Below are 27,906 nucleotides of genomic sequence, written 5' to 3' on the forward strand. Positions count from 1 at the left end.
GCTCCAGTGTTCTTGCCTGGAGAATCCCAGGGACGGCGGAGCCTGGTGGGCTGCCGTCTGTGGGGTCGCACAGAGTCAGAAACAACTGAAGCGACTTAGCAGCAGCAGCAGTATGTTCTGTGTAAATGTAGTAGGAAAATCTTCATTCTTAAAAGTTTTTGGTAAAGCAAAATGTCATATAGTAATATTTTTGCTTAAAATGATTTTTTTCTTGTGTTATATATAAACTGGCTTGTAGTAATATTTGAAGGAAAGGCCCCCAAAGCTGTTTTCACAAATGACAGCCTCGTTGGAATAAGAGCTTAAAGACTCAAACATGACTACTTTGAAGAAAAATATAAAGAAATTTAGATATGTGTTGTTTATATTTAGAATTAAAATCCGTTTATTGTATCATCATAGTTAATATAGGAAGATGTTTTACTAGTTTCAGGTGACTCCTTCATTCTTTGATTACTTTTATTATGTTTTAAAGAGGCTTTAGCCTTTACAGTGCATGTCTGAGTTCATATTTAATGTCCTATAGTTTTTTTAAAAAAATTTAATATCAGGGCAAGAGACTCATAACACATTATCAAAGTATACTTTGTTAAGCAAGAAAGATTTCCAATTGTAGAAAAGCCATACCATGAAAAAGAATACTAGAGCCTATATATAGATGAAATTATTTTTGAACATGTATCAGCTTTCTTTAATTATTTGTTATTGGCATGAGGAAATACAACAGAGCGTCTCGTGGTTAAGTAATAGAAGGGATGGGTAGTTGTGGGTGTGTGCCAGTTACTCTTGCACTATACAATGTCTCAGGTGCAGTAGTGGTCACTGAGGCTTTGATTGGCAAGCAAAGGCCTTCCCAGTGGTTATTGTGGTGTATGGCATCTTTATTTTTCCTTAGTGATGTTTTGTTTTGTTTTTTTTCTGTGTTGATGAAAAGCCATTAAATCTTAGTTTATTTTCTATTGAGGTAAGCATTTTGACAGGCATTTGAATTCCCTCGGCCTTCCAGAAGTGTTCTCTTTGTTTGTTTGAACTGTGACTATGGGCAACAGAATAACACAAAGTGAAAAACTACATTTCCTGGTATTGAGATTTCATCAGATTTATTTGATGTTTGGCTTTGAGATACCCATTTGAAATACAGATATCTAATTTTTTTACTGACAAATTATATTTTCCATATATAAATGAATGAATAAATATTTTTATTAATTAATTAATTTATTTATTTTTAATTTTTACTTTACAATTCTGTATTGGTTTTTATAAATTATTTAAAGTGTAATTAGAGAGGATAGGTACATGAGGAATTATATGCCACTCTGGGTTCAGTCATCTCCATCACTAACCTTTTTAATTACCAAGAATCTCTTATACAAGGCACAGGAGTAATATTTAAAATATTTATGTAGCACCTACAAAATGCTTTAATGTACATGATTTAATCTATTCTTTAAAATGCCCATATGGAATATATGTTATTTCGATTTTTACCAGAGGACACATTTAATCATTTACCCACGATAAGACTGTTGGTGACAGTCTTAATTCATGCTCTTTCTACTAAATCACAATGTACTTTAAATACTCTTAGAATTGTTTTAATCAGGAAAAAACTGTACAGTTTTGCTGTTTTTATGAGTATTTGTATGTGTATGTTTAATTTCTGTACTTTGATTTCATCAATAATTTCCAACAAATTCAGAATATCAGACCATGGTTTATAGAAAAGATAAATGGATGTATTGAGCATATGTCTCAACTGGTTCCTGAACGTGCTTAACAGAGTTGGGGCTGTTGAACCAAAATGACATTTCTTGAAAGACGAGCTTCTTAAAAACCTCACTTGTGTCAGTTTTGAAAGTGTGAAGGAAACTAACCTGCTTAACACATTATTAACACCTTGAGGTGGCTTTTTATTTTTTTTCTATTTCCTTGATATACCTTGAGTAATCTACTTGTACTAAATTGTTCACAGGTAACAAAACTAAGCTTTCTCTGGAATTGTTTCAGAGATAACTCCCTACTACCTAGAACTAATTTCTTATATGACAAATAGCAGCCTAGCCAAATCATCCTTCATTTATAACTTTTCTTTAATCTCTGTTTTGTCTGGACTTTGAAGCTGTGACTTTGATCTGTTGGAAGAAACTTAGGCTCTAGAATAAGAAAGACTTGGAGGTTTGACCCGGTCTGTCTTAAGTAGGTTATTGTTAGCCTACCAGTCATATCTTTGTTTTATATCAATTCTATTTAATAAATTCAGATCAAGATCCACCCCCCAAAAAAAAACCTAGCAGGAGGTAATATCTAGACTGAAATAAAGAGGATGAATAAGGCTTGCTGGGGGAAGAAGAAAAGGAGTGTGGCAGCAAGGACATACAGAATTTCTGAGAGCCTAATGGCAAGAGAGTATGGTGAATTACAGGGATAGACAGATGCTCTGTTTGAACTATACAGTGCGATGGAGTTGGAAATTTTTAAGATGGCACTGTAAAGGGAAGCAAGGGCTCGATCATACCTATTAGTAAAGCTATATTAAGAATTTAGATTTTATTCTGAGACACAACTTCAACAGTACATGAACCATGAACTCCCAGATGTTCAAGCTGGATTTAGAAAAGGCAGAGGAACCAGAGATCAAATTGCCAACATCCGCTGGATCATTGAAAAAGCAGGAGAGTTCCAGAAAAACATCTGCTTTATTGACTGCGCCAAAGCCTTTGACTGTGTGGATCACAACAAACTTTGGAAAATTCTTCAAGAGATGAGAATACCAGACCACCTGACCTGACTACTGAGAAATCTGTATGCAGGTCGAGAAGCAGTGGTTAGAATTGGACATGGACCAACAGACTGGTTCCACATAGGGAAAGGAATACGTCAAGGCTGTATATTGTCACCCTACTTATTTAACTTATATGCAGAGTACATCATGAGAAATGCTGGGCTGGATGAAGCACAAGCTGGCATCAAGATTGGCGGGAGAAATATCAATAACCTCAGATACACAAGGACACCACCCTTATGGCAGAAAGTAAAGAAGAACTAAAGATCCTCTTAATGAAAGTGAAAGAGGAGAGTAAAAAAAGCTGGCTTAAAACCCCACATTCAGAAAACGAAGATCATGGCATCTGGTCCCATCACTTCATGGGAAATAGATAGGGAAACAATGGACACAGTGACAGACTTTATTTTCTTGGGCTCCAAAATCACTGCAGATGGTGACTGCAGCCATGAAATTAAAAGATACTCTCTGGAAGAAAAGCTGTGACCAACCTAGATAGCATATTAAAAAACAGAGACATTACTTTGCCAACAAAGGTCCATCTAGTCAAAGCTATGGTTTTTCCAGCAGTCATGTATGGATGTGAGAGTTGGACTATAAAGAAGGCTGAGCGCTGAAGAATTGATGGTTTTGAACCGTGGTATTGGAGAAGACTCTTGAGAGTCCCTTGGACTGCAAGGAGGTCAAACCAGTTAATGCTAAAGGAAATCAGTCCTGAATATTCATTGGAAGGACTGATGCTGAAGCTGAAACTCCTGTCCTTTGGCCACCTGATGCAAAGAACTGACTCACTGGAAAAGACCCTTATGCTGGGAAAGATTGAAGGTAGGAGGAGAAGGGGATGACAGAGGATGAGATGTTTGGATGGTATCACCGACTCGATGGACATGAGTTTGAGCAAGCTTTGGGAGTTAGTGATGGACAGGGAAGCCTGGCTGTGCTGCAGTCCATGTGGTTGCAAAGAGCCAGGCATGACTGAGCTACTGAACTGACTGACTGACTGAGACACGGACAGTTGTTGAAGATTTTTGGTGCTCTTTTGTTGTTGTTTCGTTTTTAGGAGAGAAAGAGCCTGTCTGATTAGATTTACTGGAGAACAGTCCAAGGAACAATTAACCATGTAGAGCTAACGTAAGCTGTATATGCTTCCAAGAAATCTGATAGTACTTCTCGGTCCCTGATCTATATGTCATGATATCCTCCAGTTTCTTAACCTCCCCTTCCCTATTCACAGTTCTTTTGCATCGTCTCATTTTCTTACTCAACCTAGAACCCTTGGACACCTATTTCAATAGTTCTTTTCTTATACTTCTTGTATTTTTCAAAGACAAAACAGGCAATAAAAAATACTTGGTATACATATAAGCATTTCAGCATATTTGTTTTTTGCTTGTATACATAGTTCTATAACACATTTATATAGTTTTCACTCTGTCTTTGTAGTATCTGCATTTTCTACATTTCAAAGTTAAAAAAGAAACTACACAAATATTTGTGTTGGTCATGTAATATTCTGGCCACACTTTCCTAATGATAGACACTTAGCATTCTGGTTTTTCTTGCTGTTTGAAAGAATGCTGATATTTACCTAGAATTTACTAGATTCAAGGTTAAAATATTTTAGGTTTTTGATCACTGTTTTGTTGCCCCACCCCACCCCTGTAATTGGTATATTGTTAAAAATATGCAGATTATGACTTTTTTGAATGAGGCACAAGCCACCAACTCAAGGTTGGCAAGTAGCGCCCTCAATTTCTGAGGAAAGTGAAAACCCCTGGGGTTATTTTGATTGAAGGCTCAGTTGCATTCAGACGAAGTCACGGGATTTTATTACTTAGAGATCCCAGAAACGTGGGGTGGAGAGGGGTGGGGGGGCAAGCATGCACAGTGAGCTGGGGGGATGGCAGAGCAGTCCTCTGCCTCAGGTCAAGAGAAGAAGAGATAGAGCACCTCCTGTAAGGTGGTTGGGGTGACAGTCCCTTACCTGTTTACAGGCTCAGTTCTATATGGTTATTTTAAAAGGTGCTCCAGGAAAAGCAACGTGGGAAATTATGGTGGGAATCCTAACTTGAGTCCTTATCTAAATGTCCAGCCACTGGGCATGTGTAGTGTTGACTTACTGTAAAATGCTTAGGCAGCAACTCAAAATAGCTATTTTCTCATCACAGTTGCCAGTTACTTTTCAAAAGAGTTGTACCAATATGTGAATGTGGCTGTTTTATTGTGTCTTCCCCAGCATTGATTTTTATTACAAAAAAATTGTTGCTGATTTAGTAATGAGCATAGCATCACATTTTATTTTTATTTGTCACTTATTATGTGATTGCCATATTCCCCATATATTTGTCAATTTGTCACTTCCTATCTTTTAAACATTTGTCAATTTGTCACTTCCTATCTTTTAAACATTTCTGTTTGTGTCCTTCACCCACTTATCCATTGGGAAATCTAAGCATTTTTCTTATCAATTTTATGAGCATTTGATTAGCAGTCTCCTTTATGTTTTTCTCTATTTTTCATCAGGCTTATTAGTTCCAACATAAGAAATTTGGGGTTTTGTATAAACTATTGGTGATTTCTTTGTGGTTTTTTTTCTTTTTCTAATTTAAAATAAAAGCCTTTCACTGAGAGATTCATATCTTTTTTTATTCTTCTGTTGGTTTTAAGACTTCCTTTTTCATGTTATCTTTTTTAGTTCACTATGTAGGTGAATCACATGAAGTGAGTATTGAATTGGACTCTCTTCAAATTTTCCCAGCATTGCTTTTTGAATCTTTACTTTCCCCTTTGATTTTTGACTTTTTCCACTGTTTGAGAATGTACTACGTGGTAGGCACTGTTCTAAGCACTTTACGTGTGTTAACTCATTTTTTCCCTCACAACAACCCTTTGAGGAAATGGAGGCACAAAGAGTTTCTTAATTATTGTGTGCTCTAATTGTACTGTCATTTCTATATTATAGTTATCTTCTTTTTTATTTTTCTACCACTCTGCCTTAATTTTTACAGCTGACATAGAAAGGCTAAGATCTTTCTATTTCTTCCTTTTTCTGTTCTTTCCTGCTTATTTTTCCAGATGGACTTGAGTATTTTATTCTAAAAAGAATCTCATGGGAATGTTTATCAGAGTTGGCTTAATCCATAAATTATCTGGAATTAATTCATCTTTACAACATCAATCAAGGTGTGTCTCCTTTGGTTAACCTTTGTTCCTGGTACATTGCAGGTGCTAAAAAAATACTTCAGTGAAAGAATAAATGAATGGGAGACCTTTGTTTATCATCTCTATCAAGTCTTGGTTTATACATCTCATTAATTTTTTTGAATCTTTTCTCCATTTGGTCCTGCACATTTCATGTGAATGTTTTTCTTGGCATTGCATATTTTGGTTTATTAGTTGCTGTCATGAATATAGTATCCTTTTCCTATAATTTTCCAATTATTTGTTGCCAGCATATGAGAAAACGATTAATGTTTGTATACTTGTTATTAAAGTTGTTCTTCTGAAGGCATTCCTGAGGGACCCTTTAGATAGATAATAATCATTTCACCTGTTAATAATAACCATTTTTATTTTTTTCGATAATTTTATCTGTTGTTTTTTGTTCTGGAATTTCCCAAATAATATTTAAAAGATGGTTGATGATAATGGTTATTGAAGAACACATATTTGAGATCTTTTAAGTTAGCAATAGGAGACATTTTATCATTCTGCTCTCATAAGTGAATGTTTCTCTCTCTTCTGGGTCCCATCTCATTAACATCTGAACTTGAACCCTGGAGGGTGGAAAAGCAGGACTGAAGCAAATATACCATTTTGCTCTCTTGCTCTTAGAGCTTGGGTGTTGACATACATGGGAATTTCTCAGCTCACTGAGCTTGGACATAGACATGTAACAGCAGGATTACTGCATATAGAATGTGGGGCGCCAAGACACTGTGCTAAGACTAGATATGAATTATGCCATTTAATGCCATCTATGAATAAGTTCTGCTAGCCCATTTTATGGGTTATGAAGCTGTGGCTTAGGACATTGGTAACTTGTCCAGGGTTATATAGCTGAGAAGTGTCAGAGACAGGATTTAGGGCTAGAAGATTTGACATCAAAGCACATATTCTTCACCATGACTTTATCCCTTATTACATTTGTTTTTGTGTTTGTTCTCTTATATGAGTTCTCTTGACTGGTGAGAAACAAAAGTTACTTGTAAAATAAAATCAAACCTTCAGTATGGATGGATGGACCTTACGAGTTTGAGAGATAGATGCTGAGGACTAATGCATTTTGAATGTTTATGGAGCCCAGTAATATGGTAGTTCTTGTTGTATTGGCAAGCAATGATCCCTCCTCCAGTATTAATGATAAGAATACAATTTCCATGGAAGTATATAATTACTATCTAATTACTGTACTTCTTTCTGAGGTCTTAGAGTCTGTGTGGTTGACATGTGTTTTGCTGGTAGATTTACTGTATTTTTTTTCCTGCATTTTGCAGGTATGTCAATAAGATTGGCATAATTTATAGGTGCTGCTAATGCTATAATATATAAATTACACTTTTTGGTCATTTTTCCTCATAGGATTTCTAAAACAACATTGAATTTTTGGCACCCTCAGAGTGAAAGACAATTAACTCTAAGAAACCTACTTTCTGTGGAGTTCAGAGTATGTATTTTTAAAACAAGATGCAAGTGTGTGGTAGAGTGGAAATACCTAAGCAATTAGCCTCTACCATTGATGGTGAAGATACTAGATCAGTATTGGGAGGGAGTGGAGGCAGCTTACCCATTTTAAAATCATTTAGGGGACTGTCAAAAAATAAAATAAAAATAAAAAAATAAAAAATAAAATAAAATCATTAAGGGGACTGTCTCAAATAACTCCTTTTCTTCATGGCGAAATTCCCTCCTGACAATAGTGAACCAAGTAGGTTTGCCAGGGCAGAAAAATGTCTCAGAGTCACTGTACTAATAAGTCAGTATAGGAGAGGAATTGCTTTACTGAAGCTTAAAAGTAATTTTTCCATAAGCCTGCCCCTTAAAAGAAAGAAAAAATGAAGAGCACATAAGATTGTTACTTTTCTGTGTCTCTGAATAGAAATGTTCCCAAACGTGGAAGAAAACTATCTTAATTTTTAAATTTCTTTCTGTACTCCTTTCCCAACTCTAAGAATGCTTGAAATAGATTCCTCCTTATGGCACAAATTAAATTCCTCATTTGTGGCTCACCAATTTCAGTTATGCTGTCTTGCATTTTAATCTGGCCTTGTTTTCAGGGCTTCTTTTTCTGACTCTTGGCTATTACTTATGTTTGTCTCTTAATTCAAACAGTGGCTTACTTTGTATTAGTAGACAGTTCTCCGTTTTCTTCTAGTTGAAGTCCCAGTGCAGTTTGACTTGGAGTGTCCGGATCTGTCTCATGCCCAGCTCTAGTCCTGTTGTTTGTTTTATTGGTTTCATCACCTGGTTGTAGCACCAAACGAATTCCAGCCTTTTTTGGCTTTTCTCCTTTTCTTTTCCTCTCCCTCCATTAGTACTGCTGGTGTTCGTTAGACCCCCATGATTTTATCCTGAAACTAATCTTTATTTTGACTTAGGTAAGTCAGATTCTACCTTCTGATATACAAAAGATAAATTTCCCTCTCCTGCTCATAGAAGACTTTTAACTGTATAATTATTTTAATTTTCTGCTAATGAACAGTTTGTTAAATATTCACTAAAACTGTTCCTTCTTTATATGTCTTTAAGTTTAAATTTTTATTGCGTTTTTAATACTTTTCTACAGTGCAAAAAAAAAAGCCATTAAACTTTCCTTATTAAAATGCAAAGCCTAGTGTCCTCTAGCTTTTTGAAGAGCTTTTGTCCATTATATAATCTGTAAAGTAGCCAAGAGTTCCTCAGAAGCAGGACATCATTTAGATTTAAAACAACTATGGCTTGTGTGTAAAATAATGATGTACCGTTACCATTCACGGGGAGGCAACCACAATTTTACTTTAGTGGCAGGATGCTTGGATACCTCCAGTATTATATTTGCCATAAAGACTTTACCAAAGTACCTTAGAGCAAAAAAGTTTGTCATGTCATTTCTAGTAAGTAGATTAAGTTGGTATGACTAGAAAGCCAAGTGACACAGATATGAGCATAGACCTTTTATTTTTTCCCAGATGTTTGACAGTGTAAACATACATAAAATACATATTAAAGTTTAGATGCTTTATATTTTGTGCAGTAAATTGAAGCCTTAAAAAGAAAACACTTCATTTTTTAAAAAAGGAAACGCATTAGTTTTACTTCATTAAGACAGTAAAATAGCAGCAAGTACCAAGACATTGTGCACTTCTTTTATTTAAGACAAGTTACTTCATTTACATCAGAGTCAGAAACGGTAAGACTGGCTTTCTTAAATACTTAATATAGCTTGAGTCACTGGTTAGATAGGGGAATATTTTCCCAGCTGTACATCAGGGAGGAGTTCATTCATTAAATTTCAGGAAAGTGCAGACCCTCAGGCAGCCAGCATGACCACAGCATTGAGCATTAAGAGAAACGAAGCATTTACTTTCCAAGCACTTGCCACAGAAGGTAAGCGTGTCTTTCCATCTGTGGTTGTCTCTTCCCTCCGTAAGTTAAGGGTTGTGCTTTGTTGAGGCATTTCAGAGAAATCATTTGGCATGCCACTAGTAATACTTAGGGTCATGGGTGTTGGGGATGATTTTGTTGAGCTAGTGAGGCTTGTGTTTGTAACCATTCCATCTTGGAGATGAATAGTTAGAGTTGCAGCGGCTGCTTCACGTGAATTGATGGTTTCTGTGGATGTATCTTCTGGATAGGGCACAAAAGCCTTGTCAGTGCTAGTCAAGGTGGTATCTTTGCTTAGAGTGGCACCAAACATTGTTTCCTTTGTTCGATATTGTTTGGGTATTTTGGTCACTTTGGACTGAGTTACCGTACTCAGAGAGTTAATGGTGTCCACTGTCTGCATCCCACTTACAGTGAACAAGCTTGAGGTAAATCCAGAAGGTGTGGGGTATATGTTATGTTCCTTCAAAGATGATATTTGGCTAGAACAGGGAGTCCCTATTACATGGGCTTTTGTTTCCATCATCCACTTAAGTAAATAAGTAATGTTTTGGTGGTGGTCACATGACCACCTGTTATTGTAAAGGGTTATCTCTTGCAATTGAAAGAGTTGGTCAAAAGCTTGATCTGGAATGAATGTGAACTTATTGTTGTGCAGGTAAAGATGTGTGAGATTTGTCAGGTTTATTAATGTTCCTGGAAGGATTTGTGTCAAGGAATTGTTAGACAGGTCCACGGTGTGTAGTTTGGAGGGCATGTTGGTTGGAACTGTCCAGAGTTTGTTACTACTGAGGTTGAGAACCTCGAGACTTCTTAGTGTATTTTTAATGAGGACAACCTTTTCCAGCATATTCTTAGAAACATCCAGGTATTTAAGGTTCCACTGATAAGCAGTATCAGATTTTTCAAGCAGTTTAATGTTGTTGTTAGCAGCAGACATATTCCAGAGGGACCGAGGTAACTGAGCAGGCAAGCTTTCAAGCCTGTTATTTGAAATGTCCAGGGTCCTCAGATTGGTGTACTGGGTTAACTGGTTATGCAGATCAGTAAAGTGGTTATAAGACAAGTTTAAATGGATAATATTCTCTTGCAGTCCAGATGGTAATGTAGTCAAGTTTCTGCCTGAACAGTCCACACGCCTGTGCCTCTCGGTGCATATACATTGGAGAGGACAAATGCATAAAACACCAGGTGTGAGAGACAGAAGGATGAACAGGCTGGGAGACATTTTCAATACCTGACATTCCATCAGAGCCTGGAAACAAACAGATACACCCTTCTTTTAATATGCAAATACAATTAGGCATCTGCATGGGTCAGTTAGCATTAGGCAAAATTTTCAATAAACCTCGTTGTTGTTGAGTTCTTTTATAATTGTTCCAGTGATTAAACTAACAAAGCTCCCCTTCATTTATAGTCCAAATGCTTAATCCTTCAACTGGGGCTATGTGGTAGAGACAGACTCTCTCCCCCTACTCTCTTCTGTATTTTCTCCTTTCTATAAGACATAATCTGTCTTATTTATCTCCCTTGAGACTTGATAAAATTGTATTCTTGGCAAATAAAAATCCTAAAGAATCTTAAGTGGTTATTATTTTTTTATGTTATTCTTCCTTATTCAAATGGGAAAAAATGGCTGTCGTGCCTGTTTTGGTGTTTTGTTTTGTGTTTTTTTCCTTAAGATCTCTGCAGTAATGAAATAGTCAGTGTGTATATATAAGATGGATTTTATTTAGATATTAAGACAGTACTTTGAAATTCACCTTTGTCTTCTCAGGATAAATATATCCTTGCAAAACATTTTAAGGCACTTGAAAAATCTGACTAACCCCATACCTTAAAATCTCACATTTTATAAAGTGATTTCTGTATATTTCAGTGCCAAGTCTAAAGGAAATTTACAAAGTGAATGAATATTAGAAAAAAATCCCTCAACTGACACTGCAGCAAATTTCTGGTGCATGCACTTGCTATTGAATATATATTCAATCCTAACGTTGACTTTCTCTTAAAAAAAGAAAAAAATTCTGAAGTCGATTTTTTTACTGATTTAAATAACAGCTTACCATAGTGTCGTCTTCAACATCAGCATCTCATTTTCTCCGGGAAACTTAAGCTTAAAGGTCTCCTTGTTCTGGAAAGTAGGAACCGCTTCTGGCTGTGGGCTGTGCTTGCCTGCTCAGCTGCATTGTGTTGCTGTGAGCTGAAGCTCTGCAACCACCTGATCAGTACCACATAGGAGGACTGCAGAGCTGTCATTGGTGCTGACTCAAATTTATTGCAGGAGGTGCACACGCGACAGAATGAACCCCGAAAAAATCTTTTTTTTAATTTAACAGCATTGAGTGTACCCATATAGCTCAGATTTGCCATAGGAAGGAGAACCTCGTGGACTTTAGACCTGGCCCTACTCATTTCTGTGTATTTGTCTGAGCTTTGGCTTCACATTTTAACATTTACCTCGTGGAGAATTCGTGGTTCTTTTTAGTGCTCCTACTTTTCATGCTTTTTATACATTGAAAAATGCTGGAAATGAATTTGACCTTCCTTGTGGATGGTTTTCTAAGATATTAGTTTAACTGTTTTTTAACTCTGCCTTCTCAATTTTTTTTCCCCTGAAATGGTACAATTGTCATGTCACTTTTAAAAATAACATCTGATTTTTTTACGTGCTCCCCCAGTGTGGTGATTATTATGTACAGTCACCTTTTCAGATTTATCCTCCACTTAACTGTTCATCTTTTGGGGAAGTACAAAAGTACTTAAATATGATTATTTTATCTTTATCTTTTTGATACAAAGGATTATTTTACCCAGGCTATACACAAACGAGGGAGGCTATGTTTTTAAATGAACGTCTCATTTTTCTAAATTATCAGTTCATGTGGTAACGTAAATGTATTTTATTTTATGTCTTTTGGATTAAGGATTTTTTTTTTCATGAAGTTACTTTGGTGAGTGAATATGAATATTATTTTCTCCAGAGACATCTTTGGTAATATATGAATGACTATTCATTTGATTTTATGTCTTGAAAATAATAGCATAAATTTTAGATGATTTCTTCAGAATGTTTTACATTTTATCTTAACCGAGAAAACAGTTTGTAGTTCTTAAATTACACAAAATAATGTAAAAGGGAATTTTTTCATTAGGGGCTGTATAAAATGAGATTTATGATCGCTTCAGCTCTACTCTTTAGTGGACCAGTTGTGTAAATAATCTATTAAAAGTTGAATCTAATTTCTAGAAGAGCCAACTTACCTTAGAAAAGAAAACAAGGTAATAACAGTTTCTTTGCCAAATTGTTACCATTTAAAAACCAGAAGGTATGGGGCTTCCGTGGTGGCTCAGTAGTAAAGAATCCACCAGTGTAGGAACCACGGGTTCCACAGGTTTGAACTCTAGTTGGGGAAGGTCCCCCAACCCCTGGAGCAGCTGAGCCCACATGCCACAACTACTGAGCCTGTGATCTAGAGCCTGGGAGCCGCAGCTACTGAAACCCGCACGCTCTAGGTCCTGTGTTCCACAGCAAGAGACGCCACTGCATTGAAAAGCCCGAGCACCCCACCTAGAAAGTAGCCTCTGCTAACCACAACTGAAGAAAAACCCTCACAGCAGTGAAGACCCAGCACAGCCAAAAATAAAATAAAATTTAAAAGTAATAACAAACCAGCAGTTATTGGGCTTCCCTTGTGGCTCAGCTGATAAAAGAATCCACCTGCAATGCAAGAGACTTGGGCTCGATCCCTGGGTTGGGAAGATGCCCTGGAGAAGGGAAAGGCTACCCTCTCCAGGATTCTTGGGCTTCCTTTGTGGCTCAGCTGGTAAAGAATCAGCCTGTAATTCAGGAGATCCCGGTTCGATCCCTGGGTTAGGAAGATCCCCAGGAGAAGGGAAAGGCTACCCACTTCAGTATTCTGGCCTGGAGAATTCCATGAGGTTGTAAAGCATTGGACAGACCGAGCGACTTTCACTCACTCACTAGCATATTACATATAAAGAAAATCTCCTTATGTCTGTTTACTAAATCCTTTATTTTTCTCTAAATTACATTTGCCATTCTTTTACCCCAAATTTTACCCTAAATATACTCTAGGAGTCATGTTTTATATGAGATTAATGTTCCTAGAAAAGTACCTACATTTTAAATGTCTGTAGTGTTTGAAATTTATTATTGATTAGGTACTTTATTCCCACTTTACTTTGAGGGTTCAGCCTTGAACTCTAAGATTCTTTCTGTGAATTTAAGAAGCCACTCATCAATCTTAGTGCTTAATCATAATGTTTTAAAAATACTATGTTCAACAACATTGTGGAAATAAGGAATGAGAGTTTTGACACTTCAGTTTCTGTGTGTGTATGTATGTATGTATGTTAAACTTCACAGGAAGTGACTGAGGGTCAGTTGGTTGTTGTTTAGTCGCTAAGTTGTGTCCAGTTCTGCAACCCCATGGACTATATAGCCCACCAGGCTCTCTGACCGTGGGGTTTCCCAGGCAAGAATACTGGAGTGGGTTGCCATTTCCTTCTTCGGGGATCTTCCCCACCCAGGGATTAAACCCTCATCTCCTGCATTGGCAGGTGGGTTCTTTACCACTGAGCCACCACGGAAGCCCTGGGGTCAGTTTACTGAACACTTAAATCTCTCCTGTTAATTTCAGGAAGTCTTACTATATCCATGTGGAAATAGAGTTATCCAATTCCATTATACCTATTAGTACTTTTTTTTTTTTGAAAGAAAGAACATGTTGTTTCAGCAGCTAGATGATCATATGAATTTGTGTTTAGGCTGTATTAAGATCAGATTTTGCCACATACGATAGAAAATTCCAATATAATAGTAGTAGCAGTGTTTCTTATTTTAAGTGTGGGGACATGTGAGGTTGTTTCTGTTATTCAGAGATTATTGGAAAATTCTCAAAAAGAAAAAGAGGGTGGAAGTACTATTTATAGCCATACCACCCTGAATGTGTCTAATCCAGAAGCTAAGCGGGATCAGGACTGGTTAGTACTTACATGGGAAAAAAAGGGAAGTACATTTTATTTATTTTTTGATTTATTTAGAAATATTTATATATTCTGGCTGTGCTAGGGCTTCATTGCTATGTGCATGCTTTCTCTAATTGTGAAAAGTGGGGCTACTCTCTATTTGCGGCACAAGCTTCTCATTGTAGTGGCTTCTCTTCTTGGGGCCCAGACTCTAGGGCATATGGGCTTCGGTAGTTGCAGCTCACAGGCGCCAGAGTGCGGGCTTAGTAGTTACGGCACACGGACTTAGCTGGTCAGCTGCATGTGGCATCTTCCCAGACCAGGGATCAAACTGGTGTCCCTTGCATTGCAAGGTGGATTCTTAGCCACTGAACCACTAGGGAAGTCCAAGAAGTACATTTTAATGCTCTTGAATTGAAACCATCTGTCCTTATGATTTTAGAAATTCTCATGAAATAAAATAATAGTATATTACTCCAAAAAAATAATTTTTTGTAGGCTGAAGTGTTTGTTACAAATTATTTTAGATGTTATTCAGACACATTACATTTTATAAAAGTCTGTCAAGAACTACAGTTGTTTATGCAACTATTATATTCTAGACTAAGCAGTAAATTAATTTACATATTCTTTTGTGAAACACGCTGCTCTAGGATATATTACCCCAACATTGTGAAAAGTATAACAAATTACCTGCCAAGGAACAACTCACCCATATTAATCAACAGTTTGGCCACCCAATTCGTTTATCTTTGTTACTTAAGTTGATAACATTTATTGTGCTTATTTGAGAGTGAAAGTATTATATTATCTATTTTTAGTAATACAGACTGAATTTACTGCTGAAAACAGCTAAGAGTACTGAATAAAGTATTATAAAAGTATGGAAGGACTGACAAGATAGAAATTATCAAGTCAAAATTCAGAAAGGACCTTTCTCTTACCTCACCACCCTTTTCCCCCCATGCCACTGGCTTGTCAAAACTCAGTCACTTGTTCCCTAGGATGTCCCTCATCTGGATTTATCTGCTTGCTTCCTTGTGAAGATTTAATTTGTTCCTCTATCCTCATATTTCCTATAAATGGTTTCTAACAGCATTACTTAGCTGCTTATTTATATCATCCCACAGTAGTTTCAAAATAATATCAAGTATTGCTACAGACAGTTAGTTTACAGACTACTGAATAAAGTTTAAGATTTGTTGCAGCCTTCTTTGTTTTAGAATGTATTTCACTAAGGATGTATAGTCAATTCTGTGTCCTAATGCAGCTTGAAAGAAATAATTGTTTTCTCTGTATCTTTATGTCACCAACTTTATGTAAAGTTCGTGTTTCAGTTGCTTAGCAGTTTTTAGGGACTGTGCAAGTCAAAAACAAGGTACTTTCAGGAAAAGTTTGCTCCTCTTTCCCCTCCACCCTGTTCCTTTCCTCTTCCGATCAGTGACTGTTTTTATTATTGATAGCTTTTGATTGTATCGTAACAGTATTTTCTTTTTGAAAACCCAACAAAAATATGTATGTATGTATCATACGTTCTTACCCCCCTCCTTATATAAATGGTTACTACATGTCTTGTTCTTTTTTTCTTAATAATATATCTCGAAGATGACCCCATGTCTGCGTATAGAGGTCTTTCACATTCATTACATGATTCATAGTGCTGCATTTGGGAGTGTACCATGGTTTGTTTAACCAGTGCCCAGATGGGCATCTGGATTGTTTCTAGGCTTTTGCTATTACAAATAATGCCACAGTGAATACCCTTGCATCTGAGTAATTTTACATTTTGTCCAACAAGTCTTCGAGAAAAATTCCTATAAGAAGAATTGCTGAGTGAAAGGAAAAGTGCATTTGAAAATTTCCTGGGTATTAACAGATTTCTCTCTGTAGATGGTACCATTTTGCAGTCTTACCAGCAGTGTGTCAGGGTGTCCGGTTCTGGAGACCTAGAGACTCTGTTGCTGAACTTCTGTATTTTTTTTCTTACTATGAGAAAAGTTGCATATCTTTAAGGATCATTTAAAATTTTTCTTCTATAACTGTGTTTTATATGTTTTGCATATTTTTTCTAGTGTGTTGTGGGCCCTACCCTGCCACATCTGTGTTTAGGTTTTTTAAAATTTAGGGTTATTAGCCCTTTGTCTTAATTTAAGTTGCACATTTTCCCCCAGTTTGCCCTTCGTCTTTTGACAAAAGGTTTTTTTTTTTTTTAATGGTCTTTGTTTTATTTTACCTCTAAAAGTTTTATGTAATGGATTTCCTTTTTTTTTTTAAGTAGTACTTTTGGATTTCAAGTCTCAAGTAGAAAGATTTGTCCTCCTTTCAGATTATAAAGGAATTCACTCATATTTCTTCTATTATTTGTATAATTTCATGTTTTATGTTTAGATTTGGGATCTATTTGGTGTTTGTTCTAATGTAATATGAAGTTTAGATCCAGTTTCATCATTTTCCAAACATCTATCCAGTTGTCCCAATAATCATTGGAGATTTCAGTCTGTTTCTGGACTTTCCATTCTATTCCACTGACCTGGTTATCTAATCATGTACTAGTATTACAGTGTTTTACTTAGAGATGACCATATATTTTGCTACTTCTACTTTTTGTTCAGAACTAGTTGATAACAGCAGGTAAAGTCATTCTCATCTAATTCATTGTGCTGCCCACTGCCAACACCAGGTGGGATACACGTGTGTTGCAGTGCATGAAGTAGATGCTTTTTGGTCCTGTGTTAGTGAAAAGAGTTCTGAAACAGGGTCAGGAGACAAACTCTGCTTTCGGTACCACTTGTAAGCAAGTCATCTACTCTCTCTCAGCCCATTTTCTCAGCATTTAACAGATAAAAGGAGTTGAACTACATGGTCTTGAGAGTGGTCCTGAATCTCGTTAATGCTGATCTGGTAAGAGCACTACTGATGTGTAGTATGTAGTTCCACTTTTTATTCCCCTGTGCCTTATCCTTTTGCCATAGTCATGAAATAAACTTTCTCTTCTGGATCCTGCGTCTGTAATCTTTTCTGTATGTTTTTCTTTGTTCCAGCATTTTCTTTTCTCCTGTGTTTCTTTTATTAGGTTGCATTTCTTTCTGCTGATTAGGCAAGGATTGCCACCGTTTGGCTGCTCAGCTTCCACTGACCTCAGTAGGGAAAAATTGCATGCAGTAAATGGGAATTGCTTTCCCCCGGCAGAGAATTTCTTAAAAAACAAAAAGCAGCTGCTGACAGTAGTCTGTTCTTCTGTTATACAAAGAACTGAACAAGGAAATCTTCCTCTTTGGTGTTTGAGGAAATCAGACAAGCCTATGAGCAGGTCATCAGCTCTTGATTTACCTATGAGGGTTGGTATTTCCCAATACACTTTCTTCAAGAGGTCAGGAAGAAAGTGATAAAAAAAAAAAAAGAGCAGAATTATGGAAAGAGCTCATTAGGTAACAGTCCTACGTATAAAACAAGAAAGGTTATGATGGTTTAAGGCATGTCAAACTCTTTACCAACTTTGAAAACTTTATACCTTACTTACCCAAACTAGAATACTTAAAATTCAAAAGAATAATTGAAAATTCTTAAACTCCTAGTTGTTGCTGAATAAGTTAACCTTAAAAATGGTAAGTTTGAAAAACACATGAAAGAAACTTTTTAGGGAAGAGGGAGGGGGATTCAGGATGGGGAACACGTGTATACCTGTGGCGGATTCATGTCGATGTATGACAAAACCAATACAATATTGTAAAGTAATTAACCTCCAATTAAAATAAATTTACATCTTAAAAAAGAAAGAAACTTTTTAGTGTGGAAGACAGAGGAAAACCAACATAATATTGACAATATCATGCTTATTCAAGAAAAATAAGCTCAAGGTAATGTTTCTGCAAATAAAAAGGTTTTACTAGTAAAGAGACATTCAGTGTCCAAAAGTCTGCTAGTTTTTATTAAGATTAAGCTTTGTTAGTTTCTTGAACACCAGTGCTACTAGTAAATGCATTATTCTGGAAAATTCCAGAACTATGAGCAGTTCACAAAGGGTAAGTTACCACTAAAGCCACCATCTTTCATTCTAAGTGAGTGTTTCCCTCAGGAGTTCAAGTAGGGATAAGGAGGAAGAATTCACACTTTTCGGCAGAGAAGCACTTTTGTAGGCATGGGCTGGCATCTCCACATGAGTAAGCCAGTGAAGCTATACCTTGACTTAAAGATTGGGCCTACCCCCTACTCTGATAACTCATTATCACTTGTCAAGTAGTGAATAAAAGATGAAATTCTGTGTGAGAAAGGTGGTTTAAGAGTTTTTTGGAATGAAGCCATAGAGGTTTTGTTTTGTTTGTTTGTTTGTTTTTTAATAAGATTTCAGTTTGCTTGGGTGCTTGAGGCATATACAAAATCAACTGGGAATTCCCTGGTGATTCAGTGGTTAGGGCTCCATGCTTTCACTGCCAGAGGCCTGGGTTCAACCCATGGTTGGGGAGTGCTAAGATCCTGCAAGCTATGTAGCCTGGCCAAAAAAAATAGAAAACGTTTTAAAGAGGCTAGTTTTAAAATTTGTGCTCCCCCAACAAGATAGGAAAATGTCTACGTCTACATTTTATGGGCCTGCTTGTATTTTTTCAGAGTAAGTGTCCCCAGCTCAGCTCTCCAATATGATGTTTTAATATGTTTGTCTTTCACTTTCCAATGAGAGCTAAAAGGAATTTTATTCTCAAACACATGCGTTTTAATCTCTCATCCCCACAACCTTGGAATATTTATTTAATATCTGAGGTATTAATTAAAACTTAAAGGTTTGTTTAAAACTTGGTGTATGCATTTAAATTCTCAGACACACTCCTCCTCAAATTTTGAAATGGAAAAATAAAGTTTAACCAAGGTAACTTTATACACAGCTTTTCAGGAAAAACAGATCTATTGGGTAATAGTAAGTATATGTATGTTGCTTGTTTCCAAAATAGTTAAGTTATTGATACACATACCATCCACATTTGTAAAATATACCATACATTAAAGTTAGGTCCTATAGACATAAATAAGTTCCACTTATATACATAGGCTTTGAGCAGATTTCAGGTAGTTCCTGAATAAAAATCAAAATTGGCTACCAATTGCCATTTAATATATCTTATCACATGAAGAAAAACAAAATATTGGAGTCCTTTGAGAAGAACAGATCAGTTTTAAAGCAAGTAGTAATATTTATTACAGTTCTGCAGGTGGGGGTGGCAGAGATTCATTGAGATCTTGATCAAAGTCAGGAGGAATAGGAAATTCCTGAAATTGGATCTCATTGTTGGAATCTTCCTGGTTTTTCATAAAATCTCCTGGTGGCACGGTCAAGTTAAATGAGTCAGGGGGAGGTGGAAATGACTGTTCGGACTCAGAATTATGATGTTCAGAGATTTGATTGAGACAGTCTAGAGATGGTGGGAGATTGGTGGAATCGTTTGGATGAGGAGATTCAGTTATCATCGTGGGTTTGTCGGGTTTGTTCCCCTCCTGTCCTTCGGTATCAAGAAGGGAAGCAGGTGGTGGAGGCAGATCTGCATCATCTGAAGAGGAAACAGCCGTGCCGATTGTTGATCCATCACCGCTGTCTTCTGATGTACCATTTGCCCGATCTTTTATTCTCTCTGGTTTGGGATTTTTAGAATCTTCAGTGTTTTCGTTTGATTCAAACAACTTAATTTCTAAGTCATCTGCTAAAAGTGCACTTTTGCTTGGTTTCCAGACCATAAGTGAAATAATTGATGAACGTTTTGGGAATGCTTCATTTTCTCTAATGTTATCCAAACATACATCAGGGGTTTCGCCATCAGCAAACGGAGACCTACCTGCCCAATTTTGATCATTTAACACTGGTTTTCGCAGACATTTCCATAATACAATCATGAGTATAACTACCAACATAGTAGTCAGAATTGTACCAATTAATATGGCTGCTATTGAATTATCATAATTGGCTTCCTTTGGGATATTTGTTGTACTGCTAAATTCAAAGTTGAATCCTGGTGTCTTCCGAGGTGAACTTTGGATAGTTGGTGTTGGTTGTATGGATATACTATGAACAGTTGAGGGTATTGATTTCCTGGAAGAGGTGTGGGTAGATGATGGTTGTTGAGTAGGAGTATAAACTGATGGTGGTGGTTGTCTGGTAGAAGAATAGGCAGATGGAGATAGCTGTATGGCAGAGGTAAACACAGGCAGTGCTGTTCCTTGGGAGGAGGTGTTGGCTATTTGTATTGTTTTTCTGGTGACATTATAGACAAGTGGTTGTCCAGCAGAAGTATGTGCTGCTGGCTTCCCAGAAGAAGCATAGGCAAGTGGTGTTGGTTGTCCAGCAGAAGTATGTGCTGCTGGCTTCCCAGAAGAAGCATAGGCAAGTGGTGTTGGTTGTCCAGCAGCAGCTTTGGCAGTTGTTATTGGTTGTCCAGAAGATAGGTTGTTGAATTGTGTTGGTTGACTTGAAGGATTCTCTATCATGCCCTGAGAATTCGCCGAGATATATGGCATTGATGATCTAAATAAAGTAGATTGTGGTTGCCTCTCTGTTGTAGTTGCTTCTGTCTCTGAGGAAAAAGTATCATTCAGGTGTCCGCAAAACAAAATTAGGACGAAATACTTGAGATCCATTTCAGAATGTTTCCTTTTTGCCAGCAGTTTTATAATAAAAGAAAGAAAGATAATTAGGTATTATTTAGTATTCATCATTCCTAATTTAGACTTGATACACTCCCAGCTAACATGAACAGCTCTACTGTACTGTAACTTATCATGTGACATTTGGACCCCAAAGGCAGTGGTCTCATAATTCTTTGGGCAGGTTTGTACGTGGCACCGTTGCCCCTGTGGGTTTATTGCGCTGCAGCCCTTCATTGCGTAGCCATGCATCCCAAATGCACGGGCTCCTTATGGTGGAGCCACGTGCACACTGCTTTCTCCTCTGTCTCCTGCTAGAAATACACTGATCCTCCTGCCTCGAAGGGCGCCAGTAACCATCTATTACTTAATCCAGTGGTTTGTTTTCTTTTTTCTCTCTTGATCACATTTGACACCGTTGATTATTCCTTCACTGCTATTCGAGTAGCTCTTTGGAGTCATTTTCCTTTCATGTTCATCTCACTAGCTCCTGTTTTTTCTCTTGCATCCTAAATACAGTACTTTATATGTATTCTGTCTTCACTCTTCACTGCTTTTCTTAATCCTGAATCTGTCAGGTTTCACCTCTCACCTTTAACCTCTAGCTCCCAAACCTGTGTATCTAGCCTAAATGTCCTTAATTCTTGTTCCATTTGTATGACTTCTTGGTGGACATTGCCATGTACATATCTCACTATCAGCAAATTCAGCGTATTTAAGTCAGACATCTTCATCTTAAAAGTGAGCCTTCTCCTGACTTCTGTTTTTGCTAATGGTATTACCTTTGTGAGTTTCTCATGCCCACAACCTATTAAGTAACCTTTGCAGCTATATCAGTGTCCAGGACAGTGTCTTTATATTAGAATCTCATATTTCTAAAGGATTCAATTCAACTCATACTTGACAGTCCTAAAATGCTCTTCGAGTCTGGTTGAGGGAAGTGGTCTTGCTGCTACTTCTTTTATTCATTGATTAGCACCATGTTTTTGTCAGGCTCTGTTCTGGTTTAGGAGATACCAAAATTAAAAAAAAAATTTTTTTTCTAGTAGTAGAAAAAATAAATAAATCTAATTTGATAAGTTTTCTCAGAAAGGTATACAGGAGATGCACAGAGGAACTAAGCTAGCCTGGGAGAGCTTCAGGGAAGGTTTCTCAGAGAAGTAAAACTTGAACTGAATCTTGAAAGGTCTGTAAGAACTAAGTAAATAAAATATTCCATCCAGGGGAACAACATACAGGCATAGGAAAACGAGGCATGTGTTTAAGTTTGTGGGGTAGGGTTACCTATGGGATGTGGCAGATGCTAAAACTTGAAGAGTGTGAAGAGTGTTTTCAAGTTTCACTTCTATTTCTGTGGCCTAAAGCTCTATCTAACCATAACTAGTCATTTAATCTCTCCTGGTCTCAAATGTCTTATCTCTAAAGTAAGGCTAGTTTTCAGCTCTGTATGTAATACTTGTTTCATACATCTTTAAAAACAATGGTAACTGTTTGGTTATTTCTTAATATTAGGGAAATGAAAATCTCTGGGTTTTAAATCCTGGTCAATATGATTTGAAACTATAGTTTCTCTGTGATTTTTTAAGCCAATCTGAGAGAGGTTTGATGGTCTATACAAGCCTTGATGGCAAGGTACAGTAACAGACAAGGAACTCCCTCAAGTTTGCAAAGAAACAGACTTTTTTTAGCATATTTGAGTTGTTTTCATTGCTTATTCCTCTACCACTTCGTATATAGTGATGATAAATTACCCTATTTTAGTAGAGGAGAAGGAATGTGATTTTTTTTTTCCTATGTAGTCTCCTGCTTTTTATTTTCTCTGTAATACTTAAAGCTTTAATTTTAAAATATTTCTTCTTTAAATTCCCTTGCACACTACTGATGAATTCATCTTCTGACAACCAAGTTTTATCAAGTCATTGCTCCCTTGCTTATTGTTGTTCAGTTGCTCAATCATGTCTGACTCTTTGTGACCCCATGGACTGCAGCACTTCAGGCCTCCCTGTTCTTCACCATCTCCCTTGCTTGAGGGTTCCCCATTGGTATCAAGGTAAAAATCTAAACTGAGTTTTCCGTTTCTGGCCTGAGTTTACCAGTCCAGACTCATATCTCATGACTGAAACTTCTCATTTAGCCTCTTCCTCATCTTACATACTTCCTAAACACACACTTTTTCTCCCCTTAGCAGACACTTTTAATCATGCTATTCTTCACCCTCTGAGAGTGTGTTCTTTTTTCTAAACCTAGTCTCTTCCCTGTTCTGGTTGCCTAACTCTGAATCTATCATCATCTGTCAGACCTCAGCTTAAATTCCCTTTTTAGACCAAATTCTCTATGACTGAGCACAGCCCAGAGAGCTCAGCCATTCCCTGAATTCCCCCTCATTCTTGTTCTCTTTATGGTTCCTTGGATAATTCTTCATGTATGTACCTCACTCACACTTCTTTTCTCTCAAATAATTGTGTTTATTTTTTATTTCTTTTCACATATTCTTTTTGTTATCTCCATCACCTCAAATAAGATTATAAAGGACTTTGAAGAAGGCAGAAAGTAACAAAGAAAAATCCTTATCTAGAACATCCTAAGTGCTGTACCATCTCAGGTGTTTTACGTACTTCATTTTATTTAACTTTTACATAATTTTGTGAGAAAGATGGAGGAATCTTTGATTTACAGATAGAGACAAATTTAAATGTGTTAAGCAATTTGCCAAATGTTATGTCACTAAAGTGACAGATAGGGAATTTATACCCACAGACCCATCTGATTTTAAAGCATATGATGTTTCTGCTACTCCAAATTGTCTCATGTTATTGTATGTTGATTTCTTTACAGCAGAATGCTGTATGTGTTAGCTCAGTAAACAGTTAACCTGTAATTGGGCTTTTTGGTTTCTTTTCCATTTCAGTTTTTTGCTGTTTATTAATACTTCTTCCAGAATGTAATTGTTGTTGTTCAGTTGCTAAGTCATGTCCGACTCTTTGCAACCCCATGGACTGTGTAGCGTGCAAGGCTCCTCTGTCCTCCTCTATCTTCCAGAGTTTACTCAAAATGTTCATTGAGTCAGTGATGTTATCTAACCATCTCATTCCGATGGTTACAATGTAAGCAGAGAGGTAAAATCTGAGTTATTAAATTATGCCTTCTATTCATTTTGTAAAGGGTTGAATAGGGAAAATTTTGAAACTTTTGGCATAAATATGGAAATTTAAGTCATCTCTATATGTTATCATCCATGCAGTTCCTACCTACTGTTCTTACAGATCACCCCTTTCCCCAAAGAAGGCCTTATTAGAAAGTGTTATTCTTTAGAGATACACTTTAGTTTTCTAAAAAATGCCATCCAGAGCAACAAAAAACATAGGCCATGAATTATCTTCAGCCAAGAATGTGTCTTGTGACTTTTCTTAAAATTTTTAAAAACCCTTCACAGTTCCTTTTTCCAGTTAGCTAAAAAAGGCATTAGAGAAGGAAAGAACCCAGATAGGAGCATAATTATAAGCCCAGTTGAGTTTGTATGGTCAGTTTTGATAGGGCATAGCCTCTTTTGTTAATAGGATTGTCATAGGACCTTAAAGTGTGTGAGATTTTCCACTTGTCATTTAAGGGTTACAGCAGTATTAAAACCAAATTCTGTTTTTTACCTATCCTACCCCTTTCTCCAGCTCTTCAGTTAGCTATACCCTCCTAGGGTCTGCTACATCAGAATGCTCAAATCTGTCTTAGAATTCCACTACAGCAATTCAGAATAGTCCAGAGAAAAGGAATAAGATTTAAAAGAAGAGTAAATGAGGGGGAGAGGTATAGTAGTGAAGAAACTGACTTTTTTTTTCTAGTTCAGTGACAGTGAGGGCAGTGTTATTACCAGTGCAGAAAGTTACTTAACATATATATATGTGATATATATATGTGTGTGTATGTATGTATATGTATATATATGCAGGCCATTTGTACCTGAAATACCAACCTTACTTCTTCAGGAGAAAAAGGTAGAAAGAACCATAGAGGGGGCAAGGCAGTAAAAAGGAGGAGAAAATGTTGGATGCAATGAAATGAAAAAGGAATGCAAAGAAATAAAAAATAACACAAAAGGTAAAAATAAAGCCAAACAAAGGATAAACAGCAAATACATGGAATAGGGAGGTAAATTGATTAGAGAAGGTATTGAAAGAAAAAAAAGTTAATAAAAGGCTGAAGAACAAATAGTGATTATGTATTTAGCAAGAAGTTAGGGTAGAAGGTTAAAGCAAACAAAATTAGAAGTTGGGGGAGAAGACCAGAGTAGATGAAAGAAGGAACCACAGAATGCTGCTTTCTGTCTTTTGCTGATGCAGGAATCAGCAGAGGATCAGTGTTCTCAAAATGGAGGACAGGCCTTAGATCACCCATCTTCTCAAACTCACTTACCTTTCATTTCAGGACTCCTATCTAAGCATCCTTAAGATTCCCTACTCCCCCCTGACCCCTGACCCCCCACCGTTTTTTGGCACTAGGAAGCTACTTGTTAATTACTCTAAATAACCTATGAACAATCTATATAGCATTTTTTCTAGAATTTCCCTAGTCTGCTGCTCAGGCAAACCCTGAGTTTGTCTACCTTTATATGGCCGTATTTTGCTCATTATTTTAGGTTGGGACTCTTGAGGTTTAACTCAGATCTTGGTTCTTTGTTTTTCCTGAATATTGAAAAAATTTTAGAAAGAAGAAAAACATCAGCTGTTTTAACTAAGCATTTGAGAGGCAGTTAAAGAAGGAGTCCCCTTAATGCATAAGTACATAAAGAGTTTAGCATGTAAAACGGATGCTAAATTGGATATGATAAGAGAGATGTTACTGTCTTTTAAAGAGGAATCAAGGAGATTTGGCGGGCATATCCTTGATAAGGCAAATATAGGTAGCACTATCAAAAAATAACACCTGAGCTTCAGTTACTTTGTTATAATACAGATATAATAAAGTTTAGTGGTATTGTATCTCCTGCTAGTAAAGTTATGAAACCAGAAAAGGAAGAAGACAGCAATTCTGTATCTTGACAGAAAGCAGCAAGGGGAAATTAACTTTGAACTATGATAGGAATTATTTGATGACTATCTTTTATCAAAAAGAGCTACCATTTTACTAAGTACATGCCGGATGTTTGGCACTGTCCCGTTTTAAGGAGGAAGGTGATGTTATCGTCACTTTACAGATAAAACTGAGACACAGAGAAGTTGGATAATTTGCCAAAGTGTCACAGCTCTAAGTAGTGGCACTGATACAGAAATCAGTCAGTCCTATATAAGATCTCTTTCCTTCCATTACATTCATAGTAAAATTCTGAAATAGGAGTGCTTTAAGAGGAAAAGAGATATGAACTCTCTGGGAATAGATAATGTAAGTAACTTTTGGAGTTAGCTTTTTAAAAGGTTGGACAAGAACTACCAGAAAACCATTTTGGTCCTGTGACTAGGAAAACAATTATGTGAGTTTTGATTAGTTAGCCTGTAAACTGGCATAATTGGGATGACTTTTAAAGATTGAACATTGACAGGCATCAGATTTTCATTTAAAAAATTCAGACTTACTCAGAATTCATAATTTCCCTCTGAGTGGAATTATATAGGCATTAGTTGGAAAACACAGGCACTATTAAACCCTACATTTGGAATAGATTCTTTAAAAGTATATAGATAAGCATTGTCCAAAAAATGATAAACATTTTTCTGTATTAATTTCTGTAATAGTTACTTAGAAGAAATCCGAAGTGGACTTCTATAAAAGAAAGTCATAAGTACTTTATGAAATGTTGAAGTAGGATATTACCCACTATGAATTTACCATTCTATAATATTATGAGTCTGTGTAAATAAACTCTTGGCAATTTTTATTTTGGAGGATATTCGCTTTGCAATTGTCCAAGTTACTCAAAGAAAACATCTTTTCTCCATGTTAGCAACTTTCTATTCTATGAGTTTTATTTTCCATATCTATTTTATACTGCTTACTAAAGACTCAGATAATATGTGACATAAATATGTAGTAATGAGTATATGTCCACACATTTTACCATAGCAGTTTTTTTCTTAGCTTTAAAAATTAGTGATAATATTTTCATGTCATCATCATTACTAAAATTCTATTTGTGTAAAAAAGCATATTTAATAATGATCATTGAGTGTCTCATCTAATCACCTTTGTTTATTTTTAAATTAAGTGATGGTGGCCATTCTTACTATGAAAACTGAAGGGGATCAAAAACAATTTAAACCTATGGATTATGTTATATATAGGAAATTTTCATATAAAGAAAATCAAAATTTTTTAACAGTTGGTATTTTGGGGTTGTAGATTCAGCCATAGCTCATGAATTCTAGTCTTATTTCCAACCCTTAGCTTTATCTGCCATGGCTGTAGTTTTATTTCTTTTAATTACAGAACTGAGGTCAATAAACATAAAGATTGAATAAACTTTAAAGGGTTTATATTACATAAACCTAGGTGAAAATTTTTCTCCAAGGCAAGCTCAACACTGAATTTTTAAAATTCCATGCAACAAAATCATAATACCTGTTATAGATATCTTTAGACTATCAGACTTTAAGTTTAAAACAATAATAACATTTTAGTTTTAAAAATTGGAGAAGGAAATGGCAGCCCACTTCAGTATTCTTGCCTGGACAATCCCACGGACAGAGGAGCCTGACTGGCTACAGTCCATGGGGTCACAAAGAATCAGATAAAAGTAAATTTTATATAAAACAAAGATCAAACCAGATTGCCTGTGTGAAATTGTCTTACCTTGGCTGTTAACTTCTTTTGCAGAAGGCTAAATTCTTGTTCTAACTGGACATTTTGGTGCTTTGGCTAACAGATTAAAAACGATCCTCTAGCACATTGAAATAGGTTTTGTAGAGAAAGAGGAAGTTTATCAATAGTTCGTTCCG

At 36.4% G+C, this 27,906-nt stretch overlaps 3 protein-coding genes across 11 annotated transcripts in view; 1 reads left to right on the plus strand and 2 right to left on the minus strand.

Moving 5' to 3' along the window:
* Positions 1 to 27,906, plus strand: part of NF1 (neurofibromin 1) — a 244,679-nt gene that overhangs the window by 161,047 nt on the left and 55,726 nt on the right. The gene's annotated exons all lie outside the window — the stretch shown is intronic.
* OMG (oligodendrocyte myelin glycoprotein) lies at positions 8,925 to 11,826 on the minus strand. The gene is made up of 2 exons (XM_040243984.1): positions 11,434 to 11,826; positions 8,925 to 10,622 (listed from the first exon to the last, which is right to left on the minus strand). The coding sequence occupies exons 1-2, from the start codon at positions 11,434 to 11,436 to the stop codon at positions 9,294 to 9,296; spliced, it is 1,332 nt and encodes a 443-aa protein (XP_040099918.1). The 5' UTR covers positions 11,437 to 11,826; the 3' UTR covers positions 8,925 to 9,293.
* EVI2B (ecotropic viral integration site 2B) lies at positions 18,270 to 27,841 on the minus strand. 2 transcript variants are annotated; one of them, XM_040243983.1, is made up of 3 exons: positions 27,761 to 27,841; positions 20,695 to 20,990; positions 18,270 to 20,634 (listed from the first exon to the last, which is right to left on the minus strand). In XM_040243983.1, the coding sequence occupies exons 2-3, from the start codon at positions 20,975 to 20,977 to the stop codon at positions 19,547 to 19,549; spliced, it is 1,371 nt and encodes a 456-aa protein (XP_040099917.1). In that variant the 5' UTR covers positions 20,978 to 20,990; positions 27,761 to 27,841; the 3' UTR covers positions 18,270 to 19,546. The 2 variants fall into 2 exon arrangements, with proteins under 2 accessions (XP_040099917.1, XP_040099916.1); XM_040243982.1 differs by having other exon boundaries at positions 18,270 to 20,990.

This window comes from Oryx dammah, unplaced genomic scaffold (assembly GCF_014754425.2).
Source record: "Oryx dammah isolate SB20612 unplaced genomic scaffold, SCBI_Odam_1.1 HiC_scaffold_8, whole genome shotgun sequence".
Lineage (NCBI taxonomy): Eukaryota > Metazoa > Chordata > Mammalia > Artiodactyla > Bovidae > Oryx > Oryx dammah.